The sequence below is a fragment of the Pteropus vampyrus genome, unplaced genomic scaffold (genome assembly GCF_000151845.1).
Source record: "Pteropus vampyrus isolate Shadow unplaced genomic scaffold, Pvam_2.0 Scaffold72, whole genome shotgun sequence".
Classification (NCBI taxonomy): Eukaryota; Metazoa; Chordata; class Mammalia; order Chiroptera; family Pteropodidae; genus Pteropus; species Pteropus vampyrus.
Window position 1 is genome coordinate 3,420,116 of NW_011888853.1, and position 11,906 is coordinate 3,432,021.

Here is an 11,906-nt window from a genome sequence, read left to right on the forward strand (position 1 = left end):
AGGGACTACTGAGAACTTTCTGGAAGTTTTGGGTGGTAAGGACTTGAATAAATGAACTTCGCGTGCCTATGTGCACCACTGGTCTCATCCCCACTGATCTCAACTCTGCCGTGTCTTCTCTCTCTCTCTCTCTCTCTCTTTCTCTCTCTTTTTTACCATGTAGTATGTGCTCAATAAATATTTGTTAATGAATAAGTCGATATTGTGGTCCTGGTCCACTGGGGCCCCGGGATCTTTTTCTGCCATCATTGCTAATGGCTTTTCCAGGGCGGTTCTCCTTGCCTGGTGTCCACGCTGTGTTCCCCGCCGTGTGTGCGTCTGGTTTCCAGCCCCAGTGCTTTCCCGGTCTCTTTCCTTCACCTGCATTTCCTGAGTCGGTTAATAAGAGCTCCTCCCTCTGCCCAGCCCAGAAGTGGGGACTCACGTTTGAGGGCCCTGTGCATTTGGTCAGCTCAACCAGACGGCCTCCCAGAGGTGGGGTTTCGGGGTGAGGATGGGCACGCTGACGCCTGCCCTGCCGCGGCCCATCCCGGAGCTTTGTCTGGGGCAGTAGGTTGGCTGGGCCGCTGGTATGCTGGGGCTCAGCACCAGTGTCCCTGGAGAACTGTGGGCAACCCCGAGAGGAGCCCCTGGAATCTGGGACCCCACCCTGAGCCCGGTAGCTGGTATGGAAGCACTTGGCCGCCGGGCTTGGTCTTCAGTCACCTTTTCTCAGAGATTATGGAGTTAAAAATGCTAAAGGCCCTTGACAGGCCTGGGCCCCCTGCGAGGCAGCTCCCTTTCCAGCTGGCCAGGCCTGACTGCCTCTCACCAGCTCCGTGACCAAAGCAGTGTGGGCCTCGGTCTCCCCATCTGTGGAACGGGGAGAGTAGCAGTAGCCGACTTCGGGTTCCGGGGCGTTCGGTGAGTTGGTGCGTGTGCGGCGTTTGGAATCGCACCTGGCACACGGCGAGCCCCCGGTAAACACGAGGTCGGCACCGTTCATGTGGTCGCGCATTCATTCAACGAACATTTGGTCGTGGACTTGCCATGTGCCGGGCACAGCTTCACACCAGGCAGTAAGGAGGGAGCGTGATGGGGGACGTGTGTGGCTTCGGGAAGCCTGCTGGGCGGGGGCGGGGCGGGGGGCACATGGTAAAGGAAACTGCAGACACCACTCCGCAGTTGTCCTTGCAGAGACGGCTCAGAGGTGGGGTGCAGGCTCAGCAGAGGGCAGGAGGGCAGGCCGGGGCCTGCTGGGCTGCACAGACACCCGGGGAGGCAGGAGAGGACGGAGAGGAGCAGCTCTGGTCACTGTCCCCCAGTACTACCTGTGTCAGGGACCCGCCCACCTTTAAGAAACCCATTTGCAGGGGACAGGGAGCGTCAGCTGTCTGTGGGACCCCACGTCCTGGCCATGGCTCAGACACGCTGGCGGGGTCTGCAGATGTCCCTGCAGCCTGCAGGGCACCCCTCCCCGTGGTCCCAGATGATGGACTGCGGGGCGGCCTGGGCCCCCCTCCTCTGTGCATTCCCGCGTGAGGTCAGACTATGTGGCTGCTGGAGCCGCCTGAGTGAGGAAGCCCTCGCCGAGGCCAGGCGGAGACACATCTTCTCCAGGAGAGAGGCTGCTGGGATGGCCACAGGGCTGGAGGAGCGCACCTGTCATCGGGGGCTCTGGAGCCCCACCATCTGTCCACCGAGTGGATTCTCCTAGATCTGCTTGGTGCCTGGCTCCCGGTGTGAGCCTGTCAGGTGGCCTTGCAAGCGTCCTTGGGCAGGTTGGCCTTGCTTTGTGCTTGGCCACTGTGGGTGGTGATTGAGCAAGGCTTGTGCGGACAGCGGACAGTGACATTGGTGTCCCCAGGCTTTAAGAGCTCGGCGTGGGGGAGGATTGGGGTGAGATGGGGGCATGGCATTGTTTTCACCCCAAGAGTTTTGTCCTGGGGGCATGGGCCTGGCTGTGATACAGTGTTACCTGGCCGCCCCTCCCTACCTTAGAGCAGAGTCCGGCAGCGGCCCAGGGGCCATTGCCCCAACAGAGCCACCTCTGCCTTTGGCAGATGAGGCTGATGTTTGCAAGGCTGGGACTTCCAGGGATGTGTCTGGGATGTCGACAGATAGGGCGGGCAGAGGAGGGCGAGCCTGGACGAGGGTTTTCAAGTCAGGCCTTGCCAGCCTCTGTGCCAGCCCTCTCCATGGCCGCCCTGGTCCCAGAGAGCCGCGGCGGGCTTTCCTATCCTGTCATCCTTGGCAGGCCCAGGAGCGGAGGGGAATCTGTCACTTGGTGCAAACGTCCTCAGATGGTGCTGGCTCAGGGCTGTGAATCACAGTGCTGTACAGGCACTCAGAAGACTGGCTTTGGGTGGAACTCTGCCCCTTCCTCTCCCTAGCTGCTTGGGGATCCCTCCCACCCCGCACCCCCACCCTAAATCCTGGTATAAGGCTGGTCCAGCAGGCGTCTGTGGGGAAGGAGGGGCAGGCAGCCCCCATAATGGCCAGGGCTCAAAATACAGATATTGTCTGGCTGGTCTGCCACCCCAGAGCCACCCTTGCTGGGAGACGACAGGGCTGCTTACGTGGGGCGCTGTGTGGCAGCGTTATCGCACAAGAGCCTCCGGCCTGAGGGTGGCGTCTGGGCCTCGGCCGTCCTCGTGCTCATGGCTCTGATGGGCATTGGTGGGTGGTTTTCAGCTGTGTCTCCTTCCGTTTGTTACTGTAACAGCTTATTGAGCCGTAATTCCGTCCCTTGCAACTCACTCACTCAGACGGTATGCCGTTAATTCAGCGCCCTCGATTCACAGTGTTGCACGAGCATCACCCCCAAAGGAAGCCCCATACGCATTACGCAGCCACTTCCCCTCGCCCGCCCCCGGCGGCCACTGACCTGCCTTGCGTCTTATGCCTTTGCCTTTTCTGGACATTTCGTTGAAATGGTGTCGCCATAGTGTGTGGTCTTTCGCGTTTGGCCTCTTCCACCTCACGTGATGTTTTCAAGGTCCATCCATATTGTCCCTGTGTCAGGACATCACTGCTTCGGTGGCCAAGTCCCATTCCATCATGCGGATACACTGCATTCTGTGGATCCGTTCATCTGCTGGTGGCTGCTTTCGATATTTCTTGAGTAGCTTCTTTGTGCCACAGCCTGGGGTTCGGTGGTCACACCGAATCGGACACTTAAATGTGGTTAAGAAGGTCAAAATTTTATCTCGTGTGTGTGTGTGTGTGTGTGTGTGTGTGTGTGTGTGTGTGTGTGTACACACATACGTACGTACATACATAATCATAATAAAGAGAACAATTTGGAAAGAAGGCATAAGCTGGTGTGTAAGGTCACCCCAGCCTGGGTGGTCACCTGGGCTGTCTTTCCATGTAGGAGGGTGGCGGGGTGACAGGCAGTGATGTCACCTCAGGTCTTGGAGCCTGGGGAGCAGGGGCGAGGCTGCCACAGGGGCCCGGCCCCCAGAGCTATCCTGGCACAGCGGAGGGAGGGGCCCGGCAGGCGCTCCCCAGGTCCCTTTCCTGAGCATCGGTTTCCACTTAAAAACGGCCTCTCCTGGCTCTCTGTGTACTGCTCTGTGTGTTAACACAGTGTAGCCATCATGGACATAACTGTGAAACCTTATTTTTCTGTCAAGAACTTCCTTTTTCTATTAATAGCATATGATGAAGTTTGGGTATGAAGCAAAAGATCAGGTGACAGCACCATGGGACAGAGTGAGGCTGCAGCCCAGGCGGGGTCAGTGGGGCAGGCGGATTGGACACAGGTCAGGGAGGAGGCAGCTGTGGCCGGGGTTGTGGAGGGACCGTGGTCCAGCCGCGTCTCTGCCACCCCCAAGGGGACACTCCCAGGTCCCCATTCATCCCACGAGTCTTAATTGAGTGTCCCCGCCCTGTGGGGCCCTGGAGGTCCTTTGGGGGATCCACACAGGTCATTGCTTTTCTCGGTGGAGCTCACAGCCTGTGGAAGGGACACAGATATTAATCCAATGTCACAGAAGTGAATGCGACATTACAGGGTTGGCAGAATTCGACGACGGTTTCTGATGGCATTTCAGAAAAAAAAAAGAAAATCGCTCTGGGGACCTCGAGTCCCCCCTTCGTGAAAGGAGGAGGTCAGCCGGGAACTCTGCCGTCCAGTTCAGTCTCCAGTCGCCACGTGGAGCTATTTAAATTGAAATGTAATTAAAATGAAATAAAACAGAAAGTTCATTTCCTCAGTGGGACCAGCTGCACTTGACTGCTCAGAAGTCACACGAGAAAACCCTGGGCCGGTCCTCAAAGTTAAAAAGTGCTGAGGCCGTGCGACCCGGCAGTTTCACCTCTGGGTCTCTACCCAGAAGAACGCGGGGCCCGCAGGAGGCTTTCGCTCACCCAGCTCCATGCAGCGTTTATCACACGAGCCAAAACGTGGAAGCGAGCCCCCCGGCATTCGTGGGCGGGCAAGACGAAGGAGTTCCGGGGATGGGTGGTAGTGACACCTGCACAGCAACGTGCACGGGCTTCGTGCCACCGGGCCGCACGCCTCAAAATGGTTAAAACGGTCGGTTTCATGCGATGTGTATTTTACCACGGTTTTTAAAAGTCACGTGTGGCTACTGTACTGGACGGTGAACAGTGGATGTCCTCTACCGTCCCTTCTAGCTGGAGCACCCGGCGTGGCCGTGGCCAGGCGCTGGTGGCTTCTGTGGAAAGAAGGGTTCACAGGAAGTGTGTCTGGGTGCCGGGCCCCCCGTTCCTCATGCGGGCGTCCTGATGGCAGACCCCGAAGCTTGTCCTAGCCCGGTGGAGGGAGGGGCTCTGTGTCTCTGCCTGCAGCCACGGGCCATTGGAGAGGTTGCCTACGAGGACCCCGTTCCCTGCAAAGGAGGGGAGCAGGACCCGGCCGTCACCTCAGTCTGGGGAAAGGCCGGGGCTGGCCGTGTTTTTATTATTATTCCTGGAGCAGGGCCCTGGTGGGCAGGATGTTTGCTGTAGTGGATGTCGATGGCTGCAGAGGGGGCCAGCTGGATGGAGCCGCTACTCCCAGGGCCCGTGCAGGGAAGCGAGGGGGTTTCAGCGTCCCTCCCTGGGTACGCCGGGGCGGGGCGAGGGGTGGAGGGAGATGTGGGGGTGGGGTAGAGAATGGCTCCCAGGCCCGCACACAGATGGAAGCAATTTTCAGTCACGTGGGGCCGGGCTAAACTGCTGCTCCATCAGACAAGGCCCCGTGTCTGTCTCCAGGAAGCAGCCCCAAAGCCACACGTGGGCCCAGATGCAGCTCTCGTCTTTGTTTGTTTAAAGATGCTGGGGGCCCAGGGAGAGTATTTCTGAAGAAGGAGGAGGCCGGGAGTGGTAGCTGGCTGGCTTCAACCCTTGGGTCCCCAGCATGGTCCTGCCTCCCCCTGGCCGGGGGTGGGGGCTGGGCGGCGTGGCCCTCGGCCTCCTGTGTCCGCCTGCTGTTAGGAAGGACCTGTGGGACCCCTGGCATTTTTATGTGCATTATAGTATTTTCTCGTTCCCTCAAGTCTCTGAAGTAGGAATTCTTGTGAAACGGAAGTGAGTGAGTGACTCGTGAGGATAAGCCGCCCACACCCCGATTTCTCGAGTGTGTCAGGCAGTCACCGTCCCCTCTCCCACTCCAGCTCCATGCAGGCCTGGGCAAGGCGGGGAAGGGTGCCGGCGCCCGAGCCGAGCTCGCCGGGATGCTCCAGTGAAACAGGATGTGATATAGGGCAGCAGGCAGCTGCTGAGCCGCAGCTCCCCCCCACCCCCGCCGGGGCGGGAGGGGGGCCGGTTATTCCCCCAGGAAGTAGAAGCACAGTTTAAAGGCAGTGACCATCTGGCCCGGCATCCCATGTCCTGGGCTTCTTGGGGCAGGGGCAGAGTGTGTGGTTGGGAGGGTGTTTGGGGCAGCTGCTTGCCCACCTGGCACTGGGGTGCCAGGGCTGATGCCCAGGGAACCAGCCGGCTCCTCCTCTCTGGGCTGGGCAGGCGTCGGGACCTGTTGTGTGGTCACCACATGAGCTCAGGGTGCAGCAGGGGAGACCCGTGATCCCTCTCGGAGGTAGGATGGGCCTGAGAGTTCTCGGGGTGCAGGGGGCAAGGGAGTCTAGACCCGCTGGGAAGGTGGCAAAGGAAAGGGGTGGTATCTGGGGGTGCACTCGCAGACCCTGGGGGGACCCACACTGTCTGCTTAGCCTGACCAGCCTGGGTGGACAGGGACACCTCAGGTCCCCAGTAGGCACCTTCTGGGCATGTCTGTACCCCCACGCCCCGCCAGCCTCTGACCCGGGCGTGTGAGCTTGAGGGCAGCCGGGGCGGAGGCTGTACAGAGGAGGAAGGTTTCAACTTGCAGACCACAGAAGCTCGAGTTATTCTGAGACGCTCGGCCCCACCTGCCTGCCCATCCGCAGACCTGAAAGCCGAATCTCGTCCTGGCCTGTGGGCATGGGGCACGCGGGTGCCGGGCAGTCAGAAGTGGCAGGGTGCCTGGATCTAGTCTGGGTTGGGGGCAGGGCGGTGCCCCAGGCAGCTGCCCACAGGGCCACGAGGAGCGTGACTCTGCACCCAGGCTCGCCTGCCACCAAAGAGCCCACCGGGCACCTAGGATTGAAGACGCCTCACCCAGGGGCGGCAGTACATGACAGGTGCCGTCCCTTTTTCTTCACGAGGCTGTCCCTCCTTTGTCCCGGCCCAGGCTACTTGACCCCGAGGGTCCTCGAGGCCTTCGGGCTGCAGCAGGTGTCGGGACGTCCTTGAGGCAGGTGAAGGAGAGGGCCGGGGATACCCAGGCAGGGCGAAGCTCAGGTGGTGAGGACAGGGGGCTTCAGGGATCAGCCCTGCCCTGGACCCACGGAGGGGGCAGGCTGGTGGAGAGGGACATTCAGAAGGAGACAGGTCTGAGAGCCTGGGGCGGGGCTTCGCGGGCTGAGCCGACGACTGCTGGACAGTCAGTCCCTTTTCTACAGCACCGTGGCAAGGGGCTTCAGCTCGGGCGTTCTTCAGGGGTCTCCTGGGCAGCCAGGCTCGTGTCCTTGTCTGAGAGATGGGGACGATGGTCGGAGCCGCCTGAGCGTGCGGCTGCCTGCGATGCCCGTGTGCGGCTGCCTGCGATGCCCGCGTGCGGCTGCCTGCGATGCCCGCGTGCGGCTGCCTGTGATGCCCGTGTGCGGCCTCCGTGTGATGCCCCTGTCCTTCCCTCCTCAGCCACCGAGGCCGCTCCCGGCTGCGTGGGCGACATGGCCGACACCCCCAGAGACGCCGGGCTCAAGCAGGCGCCCGGGCCGCGGACCGAGAAGGCCCCTGCGGACTTCGGCTATGTGGGGATCGACTCCATCCTGGAGCAGATGCGCAGGAAGGCCATGAAGCAGGGCTTCGAGTTCAACATCATGGTGGTCGGTGAGTCCCACTGCCCACGCCGGGGCCGGCGGGCATGGCGGGGCTGAGGACCAGACGCTCGGGCCCTGGGCTCGGTCTTCTCGTCTGTGGAGTGGGGGCAACAGGATGGTCGTGGGTCGTACTGCATGTGCACCAGGTCCTGCCCGGAGGGTCCCAGCTCTGGCCAGCTCTGCCCCTTCCTGCGGAGCCCCCGACAGCCGAGGAGGGGCAGCACCGAGGCAGGTGTCCGGTAAACCGTGGCTCTGACCAGTGGCCTCCGCCTTCCGCTCTTAGCTCCTGTCAAAGCGTCCCCATCTCTGGCCTTGGCCTTGGCCTTCTGGTCCTACACAGGGCCAACCCCCACCCCCAGCAGGTCTGGCTGGGGGCTTCCTGGTGGCCCGGGAGAGTGGGATGGTCACCAGGGGAGGTCGCCGACCAGCCCTCTTAGACGGGGCTGGGGCCGGGCAGGGGCAGCCGCCTCTTGTCCCGGAAGCCCTCAGGTCCCATTCGGTCCCCACGGTAACCCTGTGACGGGGCCGCCCGCTTTACAGGTGAAGCAGAGCCCAGAGAGGGTATGCCAAGGTCACGGCTCGCAGGGCAGAGAACGGGCGCCCTGTCCCTCTCCCCCGCCTCCCGCAGCAGTGTCCCTACCGCGGAGATTCGGGTGGGGTGGATGGGCACCTGTGGGGGGGTCCACAGGCCCAGGGCGGAACCCCAGCTTTGCCTTCTCTAAGCTGCACGATGCTCGTGCCGACTTCTCCGGGGCTTCTTTCAGCCTCGGTTTCCCTGTCCATAAAATGGGACAGTCCGCATCGCGAGGGCTCGTAGGGCAGACGGGGCGACGTATTCGGCCCTGACGGGGTCCTGGGTGCCCGAGGAGTTGCAGTGGTGGCAGGGCTGGCGATAAAGATAATCGTGGTGACGAGTGAACTTTAAAACATCCTGGCGGCATCTCCCAGAGCTCAGGGGTTGTGGCTGGAACATTTGACGTAGCGCCTGGCCTGAGCCTGGCCAGGACACGGGCGGGCAGAGTGCGGATGGAGCGGGAGGGCCGGGGATCCTGGACACAGGCTCCCGCCTCCCGGGAGCCCACGCTTTTCCGTGAAAGGTTGTCGAGGTTGGGAAATCAGTCGAACTTGATGTCTGGAGACGTGCTGGTTAGCATGGTGCTCAGGGCAGGGGCGGGCAAGCCAGGTGTGCGGAGTCCGCACCCGCGCGAGCGCTGTGTGCAGTGCTGAGGTGCGCCTGGCACACAGTAGGCACCTTGCAGGTGTCTGTGGCCATTCCTAGTGTTAACCCGACAAGGAAGGTCATGGCTGGGGCCTAATCCCCATCGTGGGCTTGGTGCCTCAGTTTCCCCATCTGGCAAGGGGGTGACGAGGGCGCCAGGTCGTGAGGGTGAATTGCCACGCAGGGAGTACAGTGTGAGCTGCGGGTTGGCAGCTGCAAGGCAGAGCCAGATCCAGGACCGTTCAGAGCAGGAGGGACCTTCTGGTCACAGCTGGGTCCGGGTCCCCTCCCCCGCTGCACCCCGCTGCCCTCTCCCCTCCTGCAGTAGTAGGGAACTTGCGGTAAGGTGAGGTCTGGGCACACAGCGGGGCCGGTAGTGCTTGAGGCTCAGAGGGTGCCCGGGAGCCACGAGGGACCATGGCCCTGGGTGTTCCCTGGCTGGTCGGCCCGTCTGTCAGCTGCAGGGTCTGCGGATGTGGACACCTGCCAGTGACCTTTCGCCGAGCCCAGCAGTCACTGAGCTGCAGCAGGCCGTGGACGCTGAATGTGCCAGCATTTCAATCTAAGTGGCCCCCGAAGGCTGGGAGCCCTGTCCCTGGCCGGGTCTGCGGGCCAGAACCCTGCAGCGTGGGTGGTCTGGCCGTGGCGGGGTCGAAGGCCTCCCTCTGTGGGGGCTGCAGAGCTTCTCCTTGGAGCCTCTGCTGGATCCTGGCACGCCCGGCAGCTGAGTGGGGCTGTGCGGGGCTCTTCCTGCCCCCCACTCCTTGTCTTGGCTCCTCGGGGGCCCTCGGCCCACTGAGGGGATGGTTTGACAACCCCTGTGGTTGGAAGGCTAGGGGTCCAGGTCCTGCTCTGCTGTGACGTGCTGTGGGAGCCTCCCCCACGGAGCGCCCCCCACTGAGGGGTGCTGGGTGGGGGCGATGCCCAGGTATCGCTGAGTCTCAGGGCCCGTGAGATGCCCCCTGCCCCTGGCCTGGAGCTCCGCCGACCCTGCAGACGGCCCATTCCCTCCCCAGGGCAGAGCGGCTTGGGAAAGTCCACCTTGATCAACACCCTCTTCAAATCCAAAATCAGCCGGAAGTCCGTGCAGCAGCCCCCCTCGGAAGAGCGTATCCCCAAGACCATCGACATCAAGTCCATCACGCACGGTGAGAGCCAGTGGGGAGGCCGGTCAGGGACCTGCGTTGGGCACTTGTGGCGGCACCGCTGGGCACGGTAACTCTGGGTTGGGGTGCTCTCCATGACCCCCACGGCCCCGGTCAGACAGTGCCCCTGGCGACAAGAGTTTCCCATGAGGAATCACGGGCAGGGACCCCACGAGAAGCGGCACCAGCCCCTCTGCACTGCCGCTGCCGGGGGCCCTCTCCTCCCTGGTACCTGGGCTGTCGCTGCTGGTCGCCCTGTGCTGCCTCCAGTGGCCTCGTTGGGGCAGAGTGGGCCAGGCAGCCTGAGCGCTCCTGGTACCCGGCGGGGCCCGGCGCATTCCGGGTGTCGGGGTCCTGGGCCTCCCTGAATGTCGTGGGCGCTGTGATCTGTGCAGACATTGAAGAGAAGGGTGTTCGGATGAAGCTGACGGTCATCGACACACCCGGCTTCGGGGACCACATCAACAACGAGAACTGGTGAGCGGCTCGCGGGGCCTGGCGGGCGTCGGGGGAGAGCACTAACGGGGTGCCAGGGCACCCCGACTCTGGACCGAAGCCGAGCAACCCCGGGAATCTTGCCCTTGCCCTGAGGTCAAAGGTCTAAGACAAGGCTGTGGTCCCCGCTGAGACAGTCACACGCCCCGCACGTGCCCCGGGAGCAGTGGCCTTCGGAGGGTGCCGGTGGGGGGTGCCGGGGGCGTTCCGCTGGCGGGCTCACCAGCCTCTCCGCGCAGCTGGCAGCCCATCATGAAGTTCATCAACGACCAGTACGAGAAGTACCTGCAGGAGGAGGTCAACATCAACCGGAAGAAGCGCATCCCCGACACACGTGTGCACTGCTGCCTGTACTTCATCCCGGCCACCGGCCACTCGTACGTCCTCGCGTGGGGGCGGGGTGGGGGAGCCCTGCACGCGCCCCGTCTCGCCCTGCCGTCTGTCTACACCGCACGCCCCATCTCGCCCTGCCGTCTGTCTACACCGCACGCCGTCCCCCCGCTTCAGCCTGCGGTCCGGGCCAGCTGGGACGCTCAGGGCCCGGTGTCCTGCTCTGTGGGCCCTCCCTGGGCTCCGTCCGGGTCAGAGGCGGGTGACCCTCCCTCATCCCTGTCCCTGTGCCCCCGGGTCCGCTCTCATCCACGTCGTCCCATCCCAGCCTCAGGCCCCTGGACATCGAGTTCATGAAGCGCCTAAGCAAAGTGGTCAACATCGTTCCGGTCATCGCCAAGGCCGACACGCTGACCCTGGAGGAGCGGGTCCACTTCAAACAGCGGGTAGGGCCCACTCCCCCCGGACCCCGGCCCCCTTCTCAGCCGGAGCGAGGCCAGCGAGGGGCCGGCCGGCATGACGTGCCAGGGTTTCATTAGACAGAGGAGAGAGTGGGAAAGGGGCGAGCCTGCCGAGGTGACAGGTGGCTCTGCTTCTCTGCTGCGGCCCCACCGCCGCCGTGCTGGGGAGAGGGGTGACAGCAGGAGGGGTACGTGTCAGGGACCCCTTGGGAACTCGAAAACCCGAGGTGCTGCCCCCGAGGTTGGGGGGCTGTGCCCTCTCGTCCCCAAGACTCCCCCTCCCCGCTCGGGTCTCTGCCCCAGGCCCAAGTGCCAGGGGTGTTCCCAGCATGTTTCGGGGGGTCGGTCCCCTTGCAGTGGGTGTGTCTGTGGAGGGAGAAGGAAGCAGAGAGCCCCCGATGCTGCCCGGGGCGGGGGTCCGTGCTCAGGGCAGGGGCACGTTACTGACTGGACTGGACATCAGTGTGGAGCAGCCGTCGCCGCAGAAGGGTGGTGGCAGTTATCAGCAGGTGCACGTGTGCAGGCGTTCGGGGGCCACGGGCAGGCGGTTTCCGGTGGAGCTCAGGAGGGGAGGGCTCGGCAACCCCAAGTATACTTTCTCGGGGGTGCGATGAGCTGAGAGGAAAGGCGGGAAGAGGCCCGGGACAGTGACCCGAGTCCCTCAGGCAGCGGTTAGTCTCGTGGCAGGCAGGTCTGCAGCTACCTCTCTGCTTGGGAGGCACAATAACGAGAGAGTATTGAGGTCACCAGCCCCCTGGGGCCCCCCTTGACCCCGAGCCTTGGGCTGCTGATGGTGTGGAGGTCACGGTGAGAGGAGATGCCAGGGGCCGGTGCAGCTTGCCGCGTGGACGGCACCCACATGCCCCACCCCATCTGCAGATCACCGCGGACCTGCTGTCCAACGGCA

General features: G+C 63.0%; 1 protein-coding gene across 5 annotated transcripts in view; it reads left to right on the forward strand.

Moving 5' to 3' along the window:
• The window catches only part of SEPT9 (septin 9), a 142,721-nt gene that overhangs the window by 125,058 nt on the left and 5,757 nt on the right, over positions 1-11,906 (forward strand). For all 5 annotated transcript variants that reach the window (XM_023531737.1, XM_023531736.1, XM_011362080.2 and 2 more), the window contains 5 exons: positions 7,168-7,359; positions 9,585-9,716; positions 10,109-10,190; positions 10,448-10,585; positions 10,867-10,984. In XM_023531737.1, the coding sequence (XP_023387505.1) occupies positions 7,168-7,359; positions 9,585-9,716; positions 10,109-10,190; positions 10,448-10,585; positions 10,867-10,984 (662 nt within the window). The remainder of the gene's footprint in view (positions 1-7,167; positions 7,360-9,584; positions 9,717-10,108; positions 10,191-10,447; positions 10,586-10,866; positions 10,985-11,906) is intronic.